The sequence below is a fragment of the Mangifera indica genome, chromosome 2, assembly GCF_011075055.1.
Source record: "Mangifera indica cultivar Alphonso chromosome 2, CATAS_Mindica_2.1, whole genome shotgun sequence".
NCBI classification, from domain to species: domain Eukaryota; kingdom Viridiplantae; phylum Streptophyta; class Magnoliopsida; order Sapindales; family Anacardiaceae; genus Mangifera; species Mangifera indica.
In genome coordinates this window covers 15,514,610-15,535,084 of record NC_058138.1, presented here as the reverse complement: position 1 = coordinate 15,535,084, position 20,475 = coordinate 15,514,610, and the positions used below count along the sequence as shown (strand labels likewise).

Sequence of the window (20,475 nt, the reverse complement as noted above, 5' to 3'; positions counted from 1 at the left end):
TGGGAGAAATTATGGATGTTTGACTTTTTTTCAATTAGATAAATAGAAGGTCAAAATCAATATTTAAGAGACATGCATGATCTATGCACGAGCGTCCCTTATACCAGATTGATGATTATCCAAAGATCTTATTTACCCCAAAATCTGGATAATCACATATTGTACAAGATAAGATAATCATCAAGTCATGCATTATGGTGAATGATCATGCATGGTTTTTATATAAAGAGAAACGATTTCACAATTTCACAACTTTTCTCCAATGTACAACGTCACCCATACACCTCAAATAGCCTAATCATTCATAGATGTCTTAGTAGACTTATTGTGTGTGTTGGAGTCTTCATTCTTTCATACTTTGTGTCGATACCAAGGTATAATCTTACACTCGAATTGAGAGTAAAATTGACACATTCTGATGATTGATAAAGACGAAAGAGTCGTCAATGTTGATAAGTATCAATAAACCCTTTATGGTTGTTTGTTATGCTTGCAATACAATATGTATAAACGAATCTGGATTAGGGGTTATAGTTGTGTTTGTGGTTTTATTTGTAAAATTTTAATTGTGTATTTTATTGTGTAGACTCTTATTTATGTCATAAATTCCCAATAAAAGGTGCATTGTTAATTCAAGTAAGAATATTGCTTTGACTTGCTAATTTATTAAAGATTTAGCAATAACTTATAGAGATTGAGAACGCATGATTATTTTTGTTGTTGAAGAAAAAGTTTCTAAAGAAGTTTGTTTGAATTTTATGGTTATGCATAATTTTGAGTATGATGCTTATTTTCTTAGTTATCTCTTGAAACTGTTGGAGACTAAAGTTTCATATCTAATAAATACAATATAAGTGATTTGTATATAAGTGTAGAAGATTGAATCTTAACATAAATTAATTGATTTTATGTAATATGAGTTTTAATCTTTACACTTATAGATCTAATATATTTTGATATGGTATTAAAACCCAAAACTAAGAGTAGACCTAACAACCTAAAAGTGATCTGGGTTTAACGAACTAAATTGATTCTGATATTAAATGACAACGCATCTAACCAAATGATAAACCTAATTAGTTTTTTTATTATTTGAGTTTTGATTTTCATACTTATAAATCTAATATAATTCGACAGAAGTTAGACTTAAATAATGTTTGAGTAAAAAAACGAGGAGGTGAATTTGTTTGTGATTTTATAATAAATCTACTCCATTGCTTCTAATTTCTTAGTAATTGGGGGTTAGGCATGACATGAAACCCATGTCAACTTTCACATCAAGTGGCAACATGAAATATGAGTATACAAAAACACTACTCTAAGTTTATGACTTGTTGAGTAACCAGGCACTTTCATAAATTAAAAAAAAGTACTAATTTGCATAAAAAGAAAATCAATAACAGACGAAAGAATGTGTTATAGCCTTTAGAAAAAGGTCTCAGGCTTTAAAAAAAAAAAAAACCCTCCAGTTTACACTTTTTTTTTTTCGGTGGAAATGTGTGGTTGGAAGGATTATAGTGCACGGCTTAATTGTGCTTATTACAAGTTTGCATAGATGTATCAAAAGATCATGGAGAGTGATAGTTAAGACATGATTAATTCCCTTCTTTGGTATGGCTGAGATTTGAGTTAAAATTCAAGTTGGAATGGTGTTCGAATCTTGCTTGGACTATATGTTGTGAGAAACTACTTTAAAAAAAGAAAAAGGGGTTAATCGGTGCATGAATCTTAGTTGAAGTTGAAGTTGGGAATTCAAAAATGTTAGTGAATGCATGAATCTTAGATCATTAATCGGTGCATGCATGTGATCTATTGGATTCTTAATTTCTAAGGGCCAAAAAGCTTATTCCCACCCAAGGTTTAGTGCATCTCTAAACTTTCATGTGTTAAGTTTTAAAAATCTAAATACCTACCCGTCTATTAAATTTTGTAGTTAGTATCAGAGATAGAAATATCATTTATTGATTTTATTTTAAAAAAAAATCAATCCCACCAAGAAGAACAATCATGAGAAACAGTGAATGCATTTTTTGAGATGTAAGTATAATATTTTGAATTTTGAGAAGATGACTATTAACATTAAAATATGAAAACTTTAGATATTCAGGGTGTAAAAATAATTTTTTAAAATAAAGTTATAGAGAAAATTATTAATTTTTAAAATAAAAGTGAGAAAAGGAAATAAATTTTTTCTTTAAATAAAATTAATAAATAACCTTTTTAACCTTGATACTAATTATAAAATTTATCAAAAAGGTGAGTACTTAGGCTTTTAAACTTTATTGGTGGAAGTTTGAAAATGCAGTAAACCTTAGGTGGGAATAACTTTTGGCCATTTCTAAGTGATACAATTGTTGAATTTTTGGACCTTTGGGCATGCCTAATTCCTGCCTAAATGCCTTTACTATTTCAAACACGTGGACTTCCTACTGGCTTTACTTTAATTTATCTATCCCCTTTATTTGGTTGGAGATGACCATCTTTTTTAAAGTCAAATAAAGTTTCATCTTTTGATATGATTTTCTAAGGATTATTCTAATTAAGTGATTGAAACCCGTATGTTTGATCAATGTTCGATTTTGTTCAAGTGATAAAATTTAATCTGGATTTAAGATGCTTTTGAGAGGTGTCAAACAATATTATCTATGATGAATATAGGTAAATTTTCATTTTCATTTTAATTAGCTTTGATGCTTAGACACCTTTCAAAAAGATAGACCTTGATGAGATCCATGTTTCACATGCACGTTAATATAAAGTTTCCCTATGGTAGAAATTCTGTGGGTTTATATATATATATATATGCATTGAATGTACCATAAGATTGTGTAATAACAATGACTTTCTACCAAGTCAACATTTCCATCATTTGTCTGAGTCACATGTGGACAGCCTGAGAAAAAGATTCGACCTCAACGAATTCTTATAAATTTTTTTTTTTTTAATGTATGATGAAGTTCTAAGTTTAAAACTTTAATGAACCCACATTGGTTGTAAAGGGATGGACCCACATTGGTTCCCATTGTGGGCTGCTGCGCCCAGTGGGCCTAATGTTTTTTTCCCAATTATAAACTATTTTAATATGAATAGTTTGTGTTTAATCTCAGGTATGAAATAGAGATAGACTTGAGAAACCGGTGGGTCATATGTAGGGGGCTGTGGATGATTTGCTTAAAAGCGGATGTATGTTTTAGATCTTTGGCTCTGTATTTGCGGGTAGTGAATTTTACAAGTGGATTGGATATACCTATGGATGCCCATGGGTTACCTGCCATTTTTTTCTATTTATCTTTTTTTTCCTTTTCAACATCAAATTTATAACACACCTAGTATAAATTTTATACAGTTTTCTTTCTCTTAATATGAAATAAACTCAAATCTATCATAAAATTAAAAAATTTGTTGTGTTAAAAACAAATTTAAAGAATATAAATATTACACACTTTGTTATAAATATTTATTTTGTGTTCAATGTTGAATTATTCAAATCTATAGAAAATATTTTTATAATTTGAGTTAAATTTTTGTTTTTTTATAAAATACTTATGTACTTGAAGAGAAAAATATTAAAAATTACGAAATGAATATATTAATAAAATAAAAAAAAAGGAGAAATAATAAAAAAATAATATTAGAGGGTAACTTGTAGGCTGACTTATACCCGTAAGGCCAAGTACAAGTTTTAAATATTATTATCCATACAACTTGATCTATTTTCAACCCATACCCATATTGACTGGACTTGCACCTAACTTAACCGACCCATTTACCAAGTCTAATTATAGATGGCAATGGATTGGACCGGATCGAGCCATGCTACATTGACCTTATCTTGGTCCATCATGTTTGTGGGTCATGCATGTTGGACTAAGAATCGTTATAGTGTGGGTCATACGAGTCGGGTCTACCCATTATAAAATAAAGGCTCATTGCACAACTTACATTTTAGTGAGCCATGTCATGTTGGACCCTTAATAAGTTGACACGTAGCTTTTAGCAAGTTTGCCAGTTAATTAAATAATATAATATTTTTATATTTAATAATCATATAAAATTAATTTATATTTATTTTCAAATTAATAGAACCAGTACCTCAAAAATTTTCTTGATAATTTCTCATTTGTACGAAAGAATTCTCTAGTTATATGATGGAAATAAAAACCAAAATAAGATAAATAACTTTATTTATCTAATATACAAATATAAGTTTGAATTATATAGATTCTAATCAACTTTTTGAATTCTTCAAATATATCATTTGCTACTCAATTTTGTAATTTGAATTTAGTTGTTACCTAATCTTTTATATACATGCTCATCTTGACTGTGTTAGGGTATAAGTTAGATCACTTGTCAGCTACCATGCATTTACATGCATTAAAAATTGATTTTGATTTTATAATAAACACCGAAGACATTAGTATATTGCGTGTCATAGCAAAAAACATAGGATAACTGATTTGATGTGTTTTTCACCCTGTTAAATATCGAATACGTCACTTTCTTAGTTCATAATTTTTAGAAAATGATCAATATTAATATGATTAAAGAACACACTATAATTTGAACTTTGACTTATTTATTGTTTACATTTGTGTAGAATAGATCATATATGCGACTTACGTCTAGTTAAACCATTTGAACTTACCTTTGGTTTAGGAGTATGTGACGTCATTCCATCTTTATTTTCATAAATATTATAAATTTCAATTAAAAAATCTTAAATATCTTCTATAAGTGCCACGTTTTAACAAATTTTCATTTATAACATCTAAACAATTTTGTACTCCTAATAATCTGGCTTTAGAATTTAAAATGTTGATTGCAACAAAAAGTAGAGGTGTTTCTTTCTAATTTTTTTTAAAAATTTTTCCTCCATTTGTCTTGACATATTTTGAAAAATCCATGGTAGCCAATGTTAGTTGGATATGCAGATTTTGATATGATAGGTCATGTGGATGCTTGCAAATCTACATCAAGTTATTTGATTACATGTGCAAGTGGTGTTGTTTTCTGGTAATTAATGTTATGAAAATGTGTTGCATTGTGTACAACAGAGACATAATTTATTGCAGCAACAAAAATTTATAAAGAGTTGCTATAGATGAAGAAGTTTTTAATAAACCTTGGTTTCCATTAAGAAAAGTATGTTTTATTTTGTGACAATCAACGTGTTATTCACCTTGCTAAGAGCTCTACATTTCATACAAAATCAAAGTATATTGATGTGATGTATCATTGAATTAGAGATACACTTGAGAAGAAGTTATTGAGATTAGATAAAGTACACACCGATGACAATGGTTCAGATATGCTAACAAAGACTCTATCAAGGAAAAAACTAGAAAAATGTTGTTTGGTTCTTGGGATGACGAATCCCTCCACATAGTCGGTAAGAGAGAGATTTAGTGGGTTGAGTTTTTCTCCATGTGGAGGATGACCTAAAGTTTATTTATTAAAAGTGAAGTCCAAATAATTTTTTTTTGCTCACTTGGAGGAAGGCTAAATTAATAATCTTGATGACCAATTAAAGAGATTAAAAACCCAAGAGTTTAGGGTAACAAGACGGTGGCAGAATTGGTTTTTACAATAACAAACAAAGAAGAAAAATGCAAAGTTTTTTGGGCAAGAGTAGTTTGTTTAGGTTTAATTAACAACCTCAATCAAGATCAATCCATAGTCTGATTGATATGAAATTTTAGAAGCATATTTAGGACTCATTGATCGTCAATTTGAACAGTGGAAATCAGATTTGGAGTTCTGAAAAGTTGTCCTTCAACCCTTAAACGCACCTATGTTTTTTGTAAGATTTTTTTTGTATTTATTGTGTAAACTTGTTGCATTTGCTCAAAAAATTTGTTCTTGAAGAATCATGAATTTATGCCTCTAGTTTTAACTACAGAGATTTGTACCAAATTTTATTGATAGTGAAAATATTTGGTGGACTACAGTCCCATGGTTTTTTCTCTCTCACATTGAAGAAGTTTCCATGTTAAAAATTATTTGTGTTTTATGTTACTTGTTTGTCTTTCCACGGTCCCATGTTTTTGTTTCTCTCTCTTAATTCTAGAATTGATATAAATCAAATGTTAAACTTGACAAAAACTACATTGATATCACTTGTTGAAATTATAAAGGTGAGATAAACCTCATTTTACTAAATTTTGGTCATATATCAAATCAATAAAAACAGTATTTTTACAGGAATATATCTAAATCCATAGCAACATAAAATCACGTGTTTAACTATCGTTTATGAGTACAATCTAACTACAGAGAAAATTTTTTCTGTATCATTATATGATGAAATATAAGTAATGAGGTAAATAAAATTATGTTTAGACCGAAACTTCAACCTATTCATATTGTATTTGTTATATTTTACATTAGCCTATCATAAAATGATGAAATATAATAAATATGGTCTCTACACATTACAAAACTCATAAGTTTATTATATTATTTGATCACAACAAAATACACTCTAACGATATTACCCAAAATGTCAAATAATACACAATGTATAGTATATACCATTATTAATATGTCAGTCCAATATAAGAAATATATATTTTTTCTTAACAGTTATCACTTTGAATATCTTAAAATTCATATTGCCATAGTTATGAGAGCCACACTGTAATCATACTTCCAACAAAATTTGTATGATTTTTCACTGCACCAAGTATGAAAAAACAAGCTCAGACGGCATCGCAATGCAAACAACCAACACGATTACATTCAAATCTTAGAAAGTGCAACTTGGATGAATAAAATTAAGATAAAATCCATAAAAGAGCTATTTTTGTGTATTGAAGCAAGAATCCCATTACCTTAACAGCTAAACCAGTCTCATGTAGGCGCTCAAGCTCCGTAAGAACAGCGACCATGTCCATTTTAAATAGCTTTAAAACATGACTTTTAATTAACACTAAATTATCCCAATCTATTCAACCTTATTCGACGTCTGAGCACTGAGCCACTAACAACTTCATATTGAACCCCCCTTAGGAATGAGAGCAATTGGACTTCTCACCCTGTGCTTGCCATCAGACCACACAACAGATGCAGATAATATTTCAATACTCAAAGGAACACCTTTACCAGTTACAATCACATCGAAAGATTTCTTCTCATTTATTGACTTAAAGGAGAGAATGTCAGGTACTACTTTGATTCTAACTTCTGAGTTTGAAAGGACATGGACTTTGTATGTGGAGTTTGGAAGACCAACATTTGTCACCGTTCTATGAAAGTTGACTGTGAAAGACTTTCCTGCTAAAATTTGGGATGCCATTGAAGGGTAATTGAAATCCTTTGGTGATGTCTTCTTTGAGGCTTCAGGACAAGTGCTGTTATCTCTGGTAATAAGTCTAAGTTTTTCCGAACTATACCCTGCACTGCAGAGCATTCTTATGTAGTCTTCTTCAGAAGCTTCGTATATAAGTCCTGGATTGATAGCTTTTATTGGATTGATATACCCAGATCCATATGAAAATTCAGCTAGTGAATCCTTGGTATCATTCATTGGCAATGCTACGGGCAGAAGAAAAAGATTGTTGATTCAGAAACATTCAACTTAAGAAAATCATCTGGACATGAAATTTACTATAAATAAAATGATTACCGGTAGTCATTATAGCAGATTTGATGGCAGAAGGCGCCCAAGTAGGGTGAAACGTTTTAATATAAGCAGCTACACCAGCAACATGAGGGCACGCCATCGAGGTTCCAGACAATATATTGAATTTAACATGCCTTTTATCGTCCTCGTCAATGGTCAACGGAGCGACAAGCGAATATGCAGCCAATATGTCAACTCCAGGAGCGCTTATATCAGGCTGATGACATTTTATCACCAAATTACAAAGGTAAATTGATCAATATGTCTATTGAAGAGATAACATATATTTAAGATTTGAGCAACATATACCTTAAGAATCTCAGGCAGAATAGTATTTGGACCACGAGAAGAGAAATAAGCAACAGCAGGAGCTTCAGTATCCTTAATACTCTCAGTCTTTAGTATCTCTGCTTGAGGGTTTCTGAAAATCCAAACGCAAATATTTCATCATTTTCCTTGATCAAACAGAAAAGTACCCAACAAAATTGCTACTTAAAGTTACCAATACTTTGTTGAATCCATGTAGGAGATGATACTGTCATAATCGTTTGAGGTCACTGACGATGATGGCCAAGAAACGAGAAAGGAAGACCGGCCAACTGATTCTTTTTGTCTAACGATCGATCCTGCAGCAGCTGCTTGATGAGCGACAATAGGTCCTTCAGGCATTTCACATAAAACGATCTTTCCCTTTACTAAACTGCTATCGAGACACCTGCCAGAACACGACCTGGAGAGCAACAACGTTTCTAACTATTATAATACATTTATTATTTGCTTACGAAGTTATGAGTTAATATGGTTTTGAAGGGGAACATACAAGTCAGGCACTGCAAGGCAATCGCCTACGACTTTATGTCCAAGTACCAGAGGAAATTTTTTTCCATTCTGAGTGAAGCCATTAATAGCAAATCCCTATTTTGTTTAACAAATCACTAGATTATTCAAGGATAATATCGTTAGATTAATGAAAATTCGCGGGTTAATGATACATACCACTACTTCCGTTCCATTTCCAAGAACAATTCTGTCAATGAAAAGGCGATCGGTTGTGGCAGCAGCTACTGACAACATCCATGGAGAAACACTTGCTGTTGACCCATAAAATGAACCAGAATTGCCAGCAGAATTTAAAGTCAGTATACCTTTAGCCATTGCATGAAAAGAACCGATGGCAATGGGATCATCACTTAAATCCATTGTACGATCTCCTCCTAAAGAGACTGTTAAAAGGTCAACTCCATCAGCGATAGCATCATCGAAACCGGCCAATACATCTGCTCCTTTACAACCCGACTCCGAGCAAACTTTATACACAGCAATTCTTGAAGAGGGAACACCTCCTCTTGCAGTACCCTTTCCCACTCCAAAAAAACTTGCATCCTTTACTTTGTTGCCAGCAGCCGTAGAGGCAGTATGGGTTCCATGACCGTCAGTATCTCTAGCTGTTTCATTTTTACCGTCTAATGAGTAAACTCGAGCTCCAATTATTTTTCTGTAAAATGGTAATCCAGCATCAATTGATATGCAAGCAAGAAATTAACATCAGACAGTTTGGGTTATCAACAAAATACTACCAACAAGAGAAACACATTACTTGTTGCAAGTGAAATTTCTGCCACCTTTACAAGCACCTTTCCACTTCTTGGGAGCAGGACCAAAACCCTCATCACTAAAACTTTCGGATTCTGGCCAGATACCAGTGTCCAAAACTCCCACTATAACATCACTCTCAACACTGGGATTTCGTTTAACAGATTCACCTAAACCTATAAATTCCCAGGATCTCGTGGTATGAAGCTGGAGAGTTCTACTTGGAAAAACGGAGACTACCCCTTTCATTGCTGTATGTCAATTCATACTGTTATTGTAAAGACCGAAAAATGTATAATCTATAGTCAAGTAACATAACAAAGTATTGAGCAGAACTCACCGGCAAGCTTTTGCCTCTCATTATCAGTGAGCTTGGCAGCAAATCCATTGAAACTCCTCTTGTAACTTCTAACCAGTATATTTTCTACAGAGCTGGGTGCAGAAATGCATAAAGAAAGAAATGGTTTGAGGGGAAATTGAAAATATTATTATAATAATTTAGATTCTGTCTAGAAAAAGCTACCTGCCATCAACAACTTCTTGAAGCATAGTTTGATGGGTCGACGATGGTGAGTATTCACCCTCAGGGAGTGATCCCATGTAGACAATGTATACCTGCATCAATATAATGGGAATTTAACATTTTTTCCAATAGAAAATATTTTGATAAAATTTGAGAACGCATGGAAATAGGTTACTTACTTTTCTATCTCCTTCAGTGGCCCCATACAATGTACTCATATTGAGAAAAAGAAACAAGAAGAAGCAATTAAACAGAAATAATCCATTGCTAACCATTGTTTCAAATCTAGATACTCCAATCTGATGAGCAACGAAAGGCTATTTTATAGATAGCAAACGTTGTTTCTCAAATTAATAGAATAAGTTTATGTTTAGTAACCTTCCAAATCTTTGGCATTACAGTTAATTTTAGCTTGGAATCAGTGTATGCATTTTCCTTTACTGGATACATTCAGCAGATATTACTCAATAGGATTAACATATGAAGATAGATAAAAATATATGAGATGTACTAACATATTATGAATTAAATGTATCAAATCTGATAAGAATATATGATATTTATTATAACATTATAAATTAAATGCATCAAATCTGATTTTCCCTTTATATGGTGGGAAGATATTTGGATATACATTATTAAGGAAATTAATTATTTTAGTTTTTTATTTGGCTTATCCAATTTTAATTTCCTTTTTTTTCAATACGATCTCTGCCAGGATTCCAGTTATACCTTTATCTTTAAATTTAAATTTAAGCCTAGTTAGTAAATTCAATTATTATATGCTTTGTGGTATTTTACCATTTTAAGTACATTCAGTTGTATATTACATATTTTATATATTTACCGTATTAAACATTCGTATTATATGTTGTTGTATATTTTAATTTTTTTTGACAAAAGATAAAACGGCTCGAGTTATTATTTTAAGTTTTTTTACGTAAATGAGGTTGTTCCAAGAGTATTATCGTCTAGTAATTTGCATTGATGATATATCTCTGAAAAACATGTACCATAGAATACTCTTTATAGTTGTAAAAAAAGATAGTAATAATCGGATTTATCCACTAGTGTTTAGTATTGGTGGAAAGAAAGAAACGGAGATGTAGATTTTTAGGGGTTTGCACAGTACAGTTTGGTATGGTTTAAGAGTTTTTTCAAGCGAAATTTAAAAAACAGTTTAGAACAAACTAAACCACTTTAAGTTTCAAACCAAACTAAATTAAATCAAATTAAAAAAATACGATTCGATCTAGTTTGAATTACAGTTTGCATCTAATAAAATCATTTACTTATAAATATATATTATTTAATAAAATTAATTGAATTATAGTTTTCTAAAATATAATATAAATATGTAAAATAAATATTAAATATATTTACAAAATATATATAAAGAAAATGACAAAATAAATATAAAAAAAAAACAAGTTGTATACTTAATTGTTTATTGAAATATTATGTATTTAAAAAAAAATATGGTTTACGGTTTAAAAATCACCAAGACTATAACCCAAAATAAGAACTATTTTTTAAAACTTTATCAACTTAAATTGAACCATTTTACAAACTAAAACAAAGAGAATATTTAAGTGGTTTGATCTGGTTTTACAGTTTGAACTGAATTATGAATACTCCTATGAATTTTGTTCATAAGGGAGTTACATAGGTGCATTAGTGACCTTCCTAACATGTCTATTATTGCATATCAACACAATGCAATCAATGATGCAATTGCCAATGTGTTTTCTAATATCCATTGCAGTTGTTGTAACCAATATATTGAGAGTAACATACGTGTTAAGCATAGAAAAACAAAGGCGATTAAAAGATTATTTTGAAAAGTTGTGAAAACACATTATCTCTCTGATTTTGATGGTGTCATATAGAAAATTTACAAGGTTAATCCTACTATAGGTTGCTTTCAACGAGTTTCGTTATAATATCATGATGATTAACATTGTCAAGTCTTTCAATACTTTGGTATGAAATACTTGTAGTTTATAAATGACCATTCTTATTCAAATTTTTTTGGTATAAATTTACTTTCTAAGGTTCGTTCTGGATTCCATGATTGATACAATAATAACTACTAGATCAAACATATCTTGACCTTACATAATTTGCCCGAATTCAAAAACTGATATACATATCTGAATATAATTTCAATTTAAAAGGTATTGATCTGTCCCAATTCGCAGGTCATAGTCTGATATGCTAGAGGTCTGGACATTGTTGCTCTGCACAAAAACATATAATCAAAATCAACAACTACTGCATAAGATGCGAATTGAAGGTAGTCCAACTTAATAACAATTTTAGGAATGAAATACCGCGCATCAAAAATATGATAGACACTCAATCCACAAAATGAAGAGCCAAAGTCTACATTACATGTGTAGCAATAGCAAACTCTTATTATCACATTGCTTGATGTGCATTTCTTATGCATCTCTAGCATCAAAGTCTTATTATCACTTTGCTTGATGCATGAATTATGTTATTGACAGTGAGGCATCTGTAATGAACAAAAGTTTAGATCTTGCAAGTGGATGAATCCAAATAGTAGTATAGTAAGGAAATACGAGTCATTCATACCCACAGAGATTTGACGAGCTCATTCAAAGCAAGAACATAAATTAATAATAACAACCCAAAAGTCTCTTAGCATGGTGGCTGCATCAACAATAATTCTTTCATTCAAGGGAACAATTTCAGGGTTAAGCATATACATCTACTATCTTGTCTCGATCAATTAGTCAATTCATATTAAAGATGACCAATCAATAACATCAAGCTAAATATTGAATTAAGCACAATGAATGAAAGGAGAAGCACTGAAGTGATAAAAAAACATTCATCGCCACAATAGCTGATGAATATAATTAATTTACTCAAAAGCCTAATTTATTTATCTCTTTAATATATAATTAATAGTAAAAAATGTATGATTTTTTCTAATCATCCTTATCTATTCAACCTTATCCAATGTCTAATCATCGTTATCTATTCAACCTTATCCAATGTCTTAGCACTGAGCCACTGACAACTTCATATTGAACCCCCCTAAGGAATGAGAGCAATTGGACTTCTTACTCTGTGCTTCCCATCAGACCACACAATGGATGCAGACAATATTTCAATACTCAAAGGAACACCTTTACCAGTTACAATTACATCGAATGATTTTTTCTCATTTATTGAGTTAAAGGAGAGAAGGTCAGGTACTACTTTGATTTTAACTCTTGAGTTTGGAAGGACTTGCACTTTGTATGTGGAGTTTGGAAGACGAACATTTGTCACCGTTCTATGAAAGTTGACTGTGAAAGACTTTCCTACTAAAATTTGGGATGCCATTGAAGGATAATTAAAATCCTTTGGTGATGTCTTTTTTTGAGGATTTAGGACAAGTGCTGTTATCTCCGGTAACAAGTTAAAGTTTTTCCAAACTATAACCTGCATTGCAGAGCATTCTTATTTAGTCTTCTTCAGAAGCTTCGTATATAAGTCCTGGATTGATGGCTTTTATTGGATTAACATACCCAGATCCATATGAAAATTCGGCTAGTGAATCCTTGGTATCATTCATTGGTAATGCTAGGGGCAGAACAACAAATTGTTGATTTAGAAACATTCAACTTAAGAAAATCATCTGGACATGCAATTTACCATAGATAAAATGATTACCAGTAGTCATTATGGCAGATTTGATAGCGGAAGGTGACCAAGTAGGGTGAAATGTTTTAATATAAGCAGCTACACCAGCAACATGAGGGCATGCCATTGAGGTTCCAGACAATATATTGAATTTAACATGCCTTTTATCTGCCTCGTCGATGGTCAATGCAGCGACAGGCGAAAATGCAGCCAACATGTCAACTCCAGGAGAGCTTATATCAGGCTGAATGACATTTTATCACCAAATTACAAGGCAAATTGATCAATATGCTTATTGAAGAGATAGCGTATATTTAAGGTTTGAGCAACATATACCTTATGAATCTCAGGCAAAATAGTATTTGGACCACGAGAAGAGAAATAAACAACAGCAGGAGCTTCAGAATCCTTAATACTTTCAGTCTTTAGTATCTCTGCTTGCCAATTTCTGAAAATCCAGGCGCAAATATTTCATTATTTACCGTGATAAAACAGAGAAGTACCCAAAAAATGGCTACTTAAAGTTATCAATACTTTGTTGAATCCATGTAGGAGATGATACTGTCATAATTTTGAGGTCACTGATGATGATGGCCAAGAAACGAGAAAGGATGACCGGCCAACTGATTCTTTTTGTCTAACGATGGATCCTGCAGCGCCTGCTTGATGAGCTGCGATAGGTCCTTCAGGCTGTTCACATAGAATGATCTCTTCCTCTACAAGACTGTTATTGAGACACCTGCCAGAACACCTGCTGGAAAGCAACAATGTTTCAAACTATTTTAATACATTTATTATTTGCTCACTAAGTTATGAGTTAGTATGGTTTTGAAGAGGAACATACAACTCATCCGATACAAGGCAATCGCCTACGACTCTATGCCCAAGTACCAGAGGAAATTTTTTCCATTCTGAGTGAGCCATTAATTGCAAATCCCTATTTCGGTAAACAAATCGTTAGATTATTCCTGATGTAAAATCAGAATACTTATTGATAATTCCGTTAGATTAATGAAAATTTAAGGGTTAATGATTCATACCACTACTTCCTTTTCGTTTCCAAGAACAATTCTGTTGATGAAAAGGCGATCGGTTGTTGCAGCAGCTACTGACAACATCCATGGAGATACACTTGCTGTCAACCCATAAAATGAACCAGAATTATTAGCAGAACTTAAAGTCAATATACCTTTAGCCATGCGTGAAAAGAACCGATGACAATGGGATCATAACTAAAATCCATTGCATGATCTCCTCCTAATGAGACTGTTAAAAGGTCAACCCCATCAGCAATAGCATCATCGAAACCGGCCAATACATCTGCTCCTTTACAACCTGACTCCAAGTAAACTTTATACACAGCATTTCTTGAAGAGGAAACTCCTCCTCTTGCAGTACCCTTTCCCACTCCGAAAAAACTTGCATCCTTTACTTTGTTGCCTGCAGCCTTAGAGGCAGTATGGGTTCCATGACCTTCATTATCTCTAGCTGTTTCATTTTACCATCTAATTAGTAAACTCGAGCTCGAATTATTTTTCTGTAAAATGATAATCCAGTATCAATTGATATGCAAGCAAGAAATTAACATTAAACAATTTAGGTGTATCAACAAAATACTATCAACAAGAGAAACAAATTACTTGTTGCAAGTGAAATTTCTGCCTCCTTTACAAGCACCTCTCCACTTCTTAGGAGCAGGACGAAAACCTTCATCACAAGAACTTTCGGATTCTGGCCAGATACCAGTGTCTAAAACTCCCACTATAGCATCACTCTCAACACTGGGATTGCGTTTAACAGATTCACCTAAACCTATAAATTCCCAGGATCTCGTCGTATGAAGCTGGAGTGTTCTACTTGGAAAAACGGAGACTACCCCTTTCATGGCTGTATGTCAATTAATACGGTAATTGTAAAGGCCAACAAATGTATAGTCTATATTCAGGTAACATAACAAAGTATTGAGCAGTACTCACCGGCAAGCTTTTGCCTCTCATTATCAGTGAGCTTGGCAGCAAATCCATTAAAACTCCTCTTGTAACTTCTAACCAGTATATTTTCTACAGAGCTGGGTGCAGAAATACTTAGAGAAAGAAATGGTTTGAGGGGAAATTTAAACTACAATTATAGTAATTTAGATTCTGGCCAGAAAGACTACCTGCCATCAACAACTTCTTTGAAGCATAGTTTGATGGATCGACGATGGTGAGTATTCACCCTCAGGAAGTGATCCCATGTAGACAACGTATACCTGCATGAATATAATGGAAATTTAACATTTTTACTAATAGCAAATATTTTGATGAAATTTGAGAACGCATGGAAAACGATTACTTACTTTTCTATCTCCTTCAGTGGCACCATACAACGTGCTCATATTGAGTAACAGAAACAACAGGAAGCAATTAAATATAAAGAATCCATTGCCAACCATTGTTTCAAATCTCGACGCTCCAATCTGATAAGCAAATTAATCGAGTAAGTTTGTGTTTATTAAGCTTTCATATCTTTGGCATTACAGCTAATAATAGATTGGAAACATTCAGCAGAAATTACTTAATAGGATTAATATAAGAGAATAGATAAAAATATATGAGATGTACTATCATATTATGAAGTATATGCATCACATCTAATAAGAATATATGATATTTATTATAGTATTATGAATTAAGTGCATCAAATCTATTTTCCCCTTTATATGGTAAGAAGATATTTATATAAAAATTATTAAGGAAATCAATTATTTTATTATAATATTATGAACTAAATGCATCAAATCTGGTTTGCAATAAATTTTATATGAAAAAAATAATATTATAATAAAAAACATATAAAATATATTTTTCCTATTGCTGTTAAACATATAAAATATTATGGACTAATGTAAACGTTGTTGAAATTATTATCCAAATGATCATTTTTACATTTTTTTTATTCTCTGAAAGTATAAAAATGATCATTTGGATAATAATTTCAGCAACGTTTACATTAGTCTATAATATTTTTCCTATTGCTGTTAAACAAAATCAAAATCCAGTAAAACACTATGGAGGATGTTCTAAATAATTAACTTATTAGGAATATTTTGTCTATGAGACTAATTAACTTCTTAGGAATAACGAAGATGCCACAATCGTTTACTTGACTTTATAGTTCATAAGCCAGTCTATTATATTGGCTTCATCATTAAATTAGTCTTAGAATTCACTAATAAATTAACTTTTTATACCATGATTTTAGTTTGAGTCAGAAGAAATTTTTCTATAAAAAGATAAAACTAGGAAGTCGCTTCTTTCAAATAACAGCCATGCATGGACTGTCTTATCCAAATACAGCAGATAATCGCTTCCATTTGCGAGAAAAGTCAAAACTTTCCATGTTAAATACAATTGACAAAGTATTTATAGGCTACATTCTTATTTATCTCATCTAAAGTATCCCAAAATTAGTTAACCACAAGCACAAATCAAATTTAGAATTTTCCCTACGCTAATCAAGGCCGAATGATTTATTAGAAAAAACTGAGATGTCACTTGTTGAACAACCTGAGAGCTCTAACATCACTTCTTGTGGTAAAAAACAATTTAGTCCTGGATCAGTTGAAATTCTGGTTCCTATCCAGAAACAAAAATTTCCTCAAATTCTTTAAAATGATGGTTAGTTGGGATCTCAATGGAATGTAACAATGGCCTTTTGTGGTATAAATTAAGTCTGGTACAATTAAAACGTTGTTAATTGAGTTGTATTTTTAGTAGCCTCAAGCTTTTCAAACATGCCAAGTTAGGCTGTGCTTCATCCTTAGGCTTCTTACCGTTCCTTTGATCACACCACCATCTTCACTATTCAAGCAGCACACAAAGAACATTGCTAGCAGGAGAAGGAGAAGGGGAATGGGAAATTAGGGAATTAGTTGTTTTGCTGGAGGTAATAAAGGTATTGGAGGTGATACCAAAATTGAAGGAAGATTGCCAGTGAGACCATTAAGCTTTTCCAAACTCTAAAAAATTAAATAAAGATTCCTATTAATTATCAAGCTCATATTTTGAGACACTCCACAAGTAAATAAAGTATACATCTGTAATTTTAAATCACGTTAACATCTTTTTGTCATATAAACTTTGAGCTTCTCACAGAACAATAATTTTCACATATATACCAACTTAAATGGGAACAAACTATATAATTTATTACATTATAACCCGTCGTAGCAACAATCTTCCCATACTAGATGATTCAATTAACTTTTCTGCAGTTCATCCTGATCTCACCTTTGTTTCCCGTCAGTGTCATTATATTTCCCATCTTCATCATGGCTTCGCTAAAACTTTCAAAGAAATCAGTCTGGTTTTCTGCAAACCGCTCCACAATTGCAACAGTTTTAGCCCCAGGAGTAGAAAATAACTCCTGGTCAGTTTGTAGAAGACCAGATTTCTTTTTCAGGTTTTTGAAGTAATTGTTGTCAAAATAATTGGGAGTTGTTCGATCAAGTTTAATTAGAGTCGGAGGAGACTGCTTCTCGATATTAGGGCACTGTCCACGAAGACTTTGCAAATATTTGGGATCCAAGCTCGGGTCTGGCCTTCCTGTGCCATTGAAATTGTATAGACGGTGGCTGAAAACAGTGCATCTAGCAGAACCGAAAGTGTGTGCACCTAAGAAAAAAGAAATTTAGCTCATTATATAATAGTAAAGGTTAACATAATCGCAAATTTGGATCTTATGTAATGCTATTACCAGATAAAGCTACCAAGTCAGTGGAATCAAGTCCCTGATCTCTGAACTTCTGTAAAATTTCACTGAGGGTTTCTCTAGGTCCTGGAATGACAATAGTTCTATTTAGAAATGCCTCCCTGGAGTCTTTTCTTCCCAATTGTACTTGCATGTTGGACCCCCATCCTGTAAATTTATTAAGGAAAACTTATCAATTTATAATACTTTTATTGTTATGGAAAAGAATTAAAATCAATTAACTAAAAGTCTAAACTATACAATGGAAGAATGAAGAGGTAAAAGTACCAAAGAAACCGAAATTTGAGATGCAAGGGAAATGATATCAGCACAGGAGACGACGCCTGGGCAAACTCTCTCAAGCTTAGTTTTAATTTTGTCTATGACTTCATAACCTTCTATTGACAAGTTGGGTCGTGCATTTTTCTCGCTGTCTTTGCCATTTGCATCATCTAACAAAAGTGATGCATCACAGCCCTTCATAAAAAAACATTGAAGAGGAATTAATTAGTACATAAAATCCCAAGAAATGGAGTTAAATATTAATTAATTGGAAGAAAGTACTATACTAAAACACTAGTTCAGTAAAGAGACTTGTGTAATTACACTGACAAAACAATCATGGAACTGAAGACGGATGAATTTGGCACCAATACGCGCATCATCTTTTCTGGCTCTCTTAATCACGCCACGCACAATCTTCGACATATTGGGGCAAGAAGTGGCATAGAATGTTGGACTCAACTGGCTATTACACACCCCAAATGTTATGTTAACAAGAAGACCAATCAATGTTATACCATACCAAGACATTTTTTTTTTTTTCTGTTGCAAGAGAGAATAAGTTTTCGGTTTAACAATTTTGTTGCTGAGCGCCTGAGCCCTTTTATAGCTGAAGAATGACGAATTGGCTTATACAATACATTTCTTTTTTCGGTGTTAAGTTTCTACCTTACATTTATGCTTCTACGCGGTTTCACTATTTATAAGGTTTCATATTAATGAAAATGACTTTCTACCAAGTTAAAATTTCTTTCATTTGTTTTCATATTGAAAATTGAAATGCATGGTAACCAAAATTACTCATTACGTTTTAATTTATTTGAAGTTGGTGTTGCAGTGTTGCTTATATGTTTGTCATGCAATTATTCTTTATCTCATAAGGAATATAGTTTGTCAACTATGATATTTTGATATTTTCCGCATAATTGCTGGAAAAATATTAAACGTGCAGAGAAATTTCGATACTTCTATCCAATTTCAACCAAAACTATTCATTTCATTGTTGCTTATATGCTTTAAATTCTTCCACTTATGATTTGTTAATAGTATCATTCCTTTTTAAACCCAAAACTTGTAGGCGAAGATTCAATATTTAAAAAAAAAAAATCAAAATCAAACAAAATATACAACTCAAGCTACATTCATTAAATCGTACTTCTATGGACAGCTTCCATTGTGGTACAATATGAATAACTAAGAATTCGGACTGACTTTTACAAATTAATAACAAAATATAATAACTTGAGAAATTTCAAGACATGAGTATAAATATTTTCTCATAACATAAAACTCAAGTACGAAGCTAGATGTTTTATTTAATTAACTCTTCAGCAATTTTTCCTAATGTCTCCATTGCTTCCTGTCAATAAATTAACCTACATTTCCCATCTTAGTCATGGACTCCCCAGAAGTGTCAAACAAGTTGGTTTGATGTCATTCAAATAAATTTTATATAATTCGTTTAAGAAAACCGCGTAGTTGTTGTAAAATTCATCAAGAATTGTCACCTTTTATGGTTGGTTAATTGTGTGCAATAATGTAACATCCCATATCTGCATAACAGGCCCCTCTACCTTTGAGAGAACAAAACTTCACACTGATTTGGTACACATATTTGCATAAAATAAAGTTTACAGCAATTCTGGAACGATTAAAAATATTAACTCATGTTCATCATTTAGTAAATTAATTAATAAAAGAATATAGCAAGGTTTTTATAAGGGAAAACTATGTGCAGTATCTTCCTGGGATAATAAGTATCTCCTGGTCTTGTAATCATTTAAAACTATTCTCTGAATTAGTACTCAAATTTAACCTTTTCAAATATACTTAATGAATTTACTAGTACAGAAGAGAGAGAGGAAAACATTAGAGCTTACTTAAATGTAATTTGTTTTGTTTTGCAAGATAAAAAACTTGTTGAACATAGTTGTATAGGTATTGCTATGTACGTACTATATTCCAGGTAATCTCTACGTCATGCTGATGAAGAATCAGCATATTTCCCCTCTTAAATAAATTTTCCATCTCCATTGCTGCCTGTCAGTGGACTTATATATATTTC

At 32.0% G+C, this 20,475-nt stretch overlaps 2 protein-coding genes and 1 pseudogene across 4 annotated transcripts; all 3 read right to left on the bottom strand.

The window, feature by feature from the left end:
* Positions 1–6,756: 6,756 nt before the first annotated feature.
* Positions 6,757–9,958, bottom strand: LOC123209789 (subtilisin-like protease SBT4.4). Of its 3 annotated transcripts, XM_044627931.1 has the most exons (10): positions 9,920–9,958; positions 9,741–9,832; positions 9,558–9,649; positions 9,222–9,468; positions 8,621–9,119; positions 8,445–8,539; positions 8,133–8,354; positions 7,934–8,045; positions 7,628–7,841; positions 6,757–7,536 (listed from the first exon to the last, which is right to left on the bottom strand). In XM_044627931.1, the coding sequence occupies exons 1-10, from the start codon at positions 9,956–9,958 to the stop codon at positions 6,992–6,994; spliced, it is 2,157 nt and encodes a 718-aa protein (XP_044483866.1). In that variant the 3' UTR covers positions 6,757–6,991. The 3 variants fall into 3 exon arrangements, with proteins under 3 accessions (XP_044483866.1, XP_044483865.1, XP_044483864.1); XM_044627930.1 differs by lacking the exon at positions 9,920–9,958 and having other exon boundaries at positions 8,133–8,377; positions 8,456–8,539; positions 9,741–9,841; XM_044627929.1 differs by lacking the exon at positions 9,920–9,958 and having other exon boundaries at positions 8,133–8,336; positions 8,478–8,539; positions 9,741–9,838.
* Positions 9,959–12,806: 2,848 nt separating this feature from the next.
* LOC123208598 lies at positions 12,807–15,774 on the bottom strand (annotated as a pseudogene).
* A 1,748-nt stretch (positions 15,775–17,522) lies between these two features.
* LOC123208597 (peroxidase A2-like) lies at positions 17,523–19,799 on the bottom strand. The gene is made up of 6 exons (XM_044626132.1): positions 19,787–19,799; positions 19,629–19,686; positions 18,735–18,894; positions 18,415–18,605; positions 18,135–18,295; positions 17,523–18,052 (listed from the first exon to the last, which is right to left on the bottom strand). The coding sequence occupies exons 1-6, from the start codon at positions 19,797–19,799 to the stop codon at positions 17,634–17,636; spliced, it is 1,002 nt and encodes a 333-aa protein (XP_044482067.1). The 3' UTR covers positions 17,523–17,633.
* Between the last annotated feature and the right edge of the window lie 676 nt (positions 19,800–20,475).

Bases quoted from the DNA above. Each gene is read 5' to 3' on its own strand.
- LOC123209789 (XM_044627931.1), bottom strand. From the start codon at position 9,958: ATGAGTACATTGTATGGGGCCACTGAAGGAGATAGAAAA. The intron at 9,833-9,919 runs GTAAGTAACCTA...ATATTGATGCAG, and splicing joins CCACTGAAGGAGATAGAAAA to GTATACATTGTCTACATGGG. The intron at 7,537-7,627 runs GTAATCATTTTA...TTCTGCCCGTAG, and splicing joins ATCTGCTATAATGACTACCG to CATTGCCAATGAATGATACC.
- LOC123208597 (XM_044626132.1), bottom strand. The intron at 18,895-19,628 runs GTAAAAGTCAGT...TGTTAACATAAC, and splicing joins TTATATTTTGTTATTAATTT to ATTTGGGGTGTGTAATAGCC. The intron at 18,606-18,734 runs GTAATTACACAA...TTTTTTATGAAG, and splicing joins TCCATGATTGTTTTGTCAGT to GGCTGTGATGCATCACTTTT.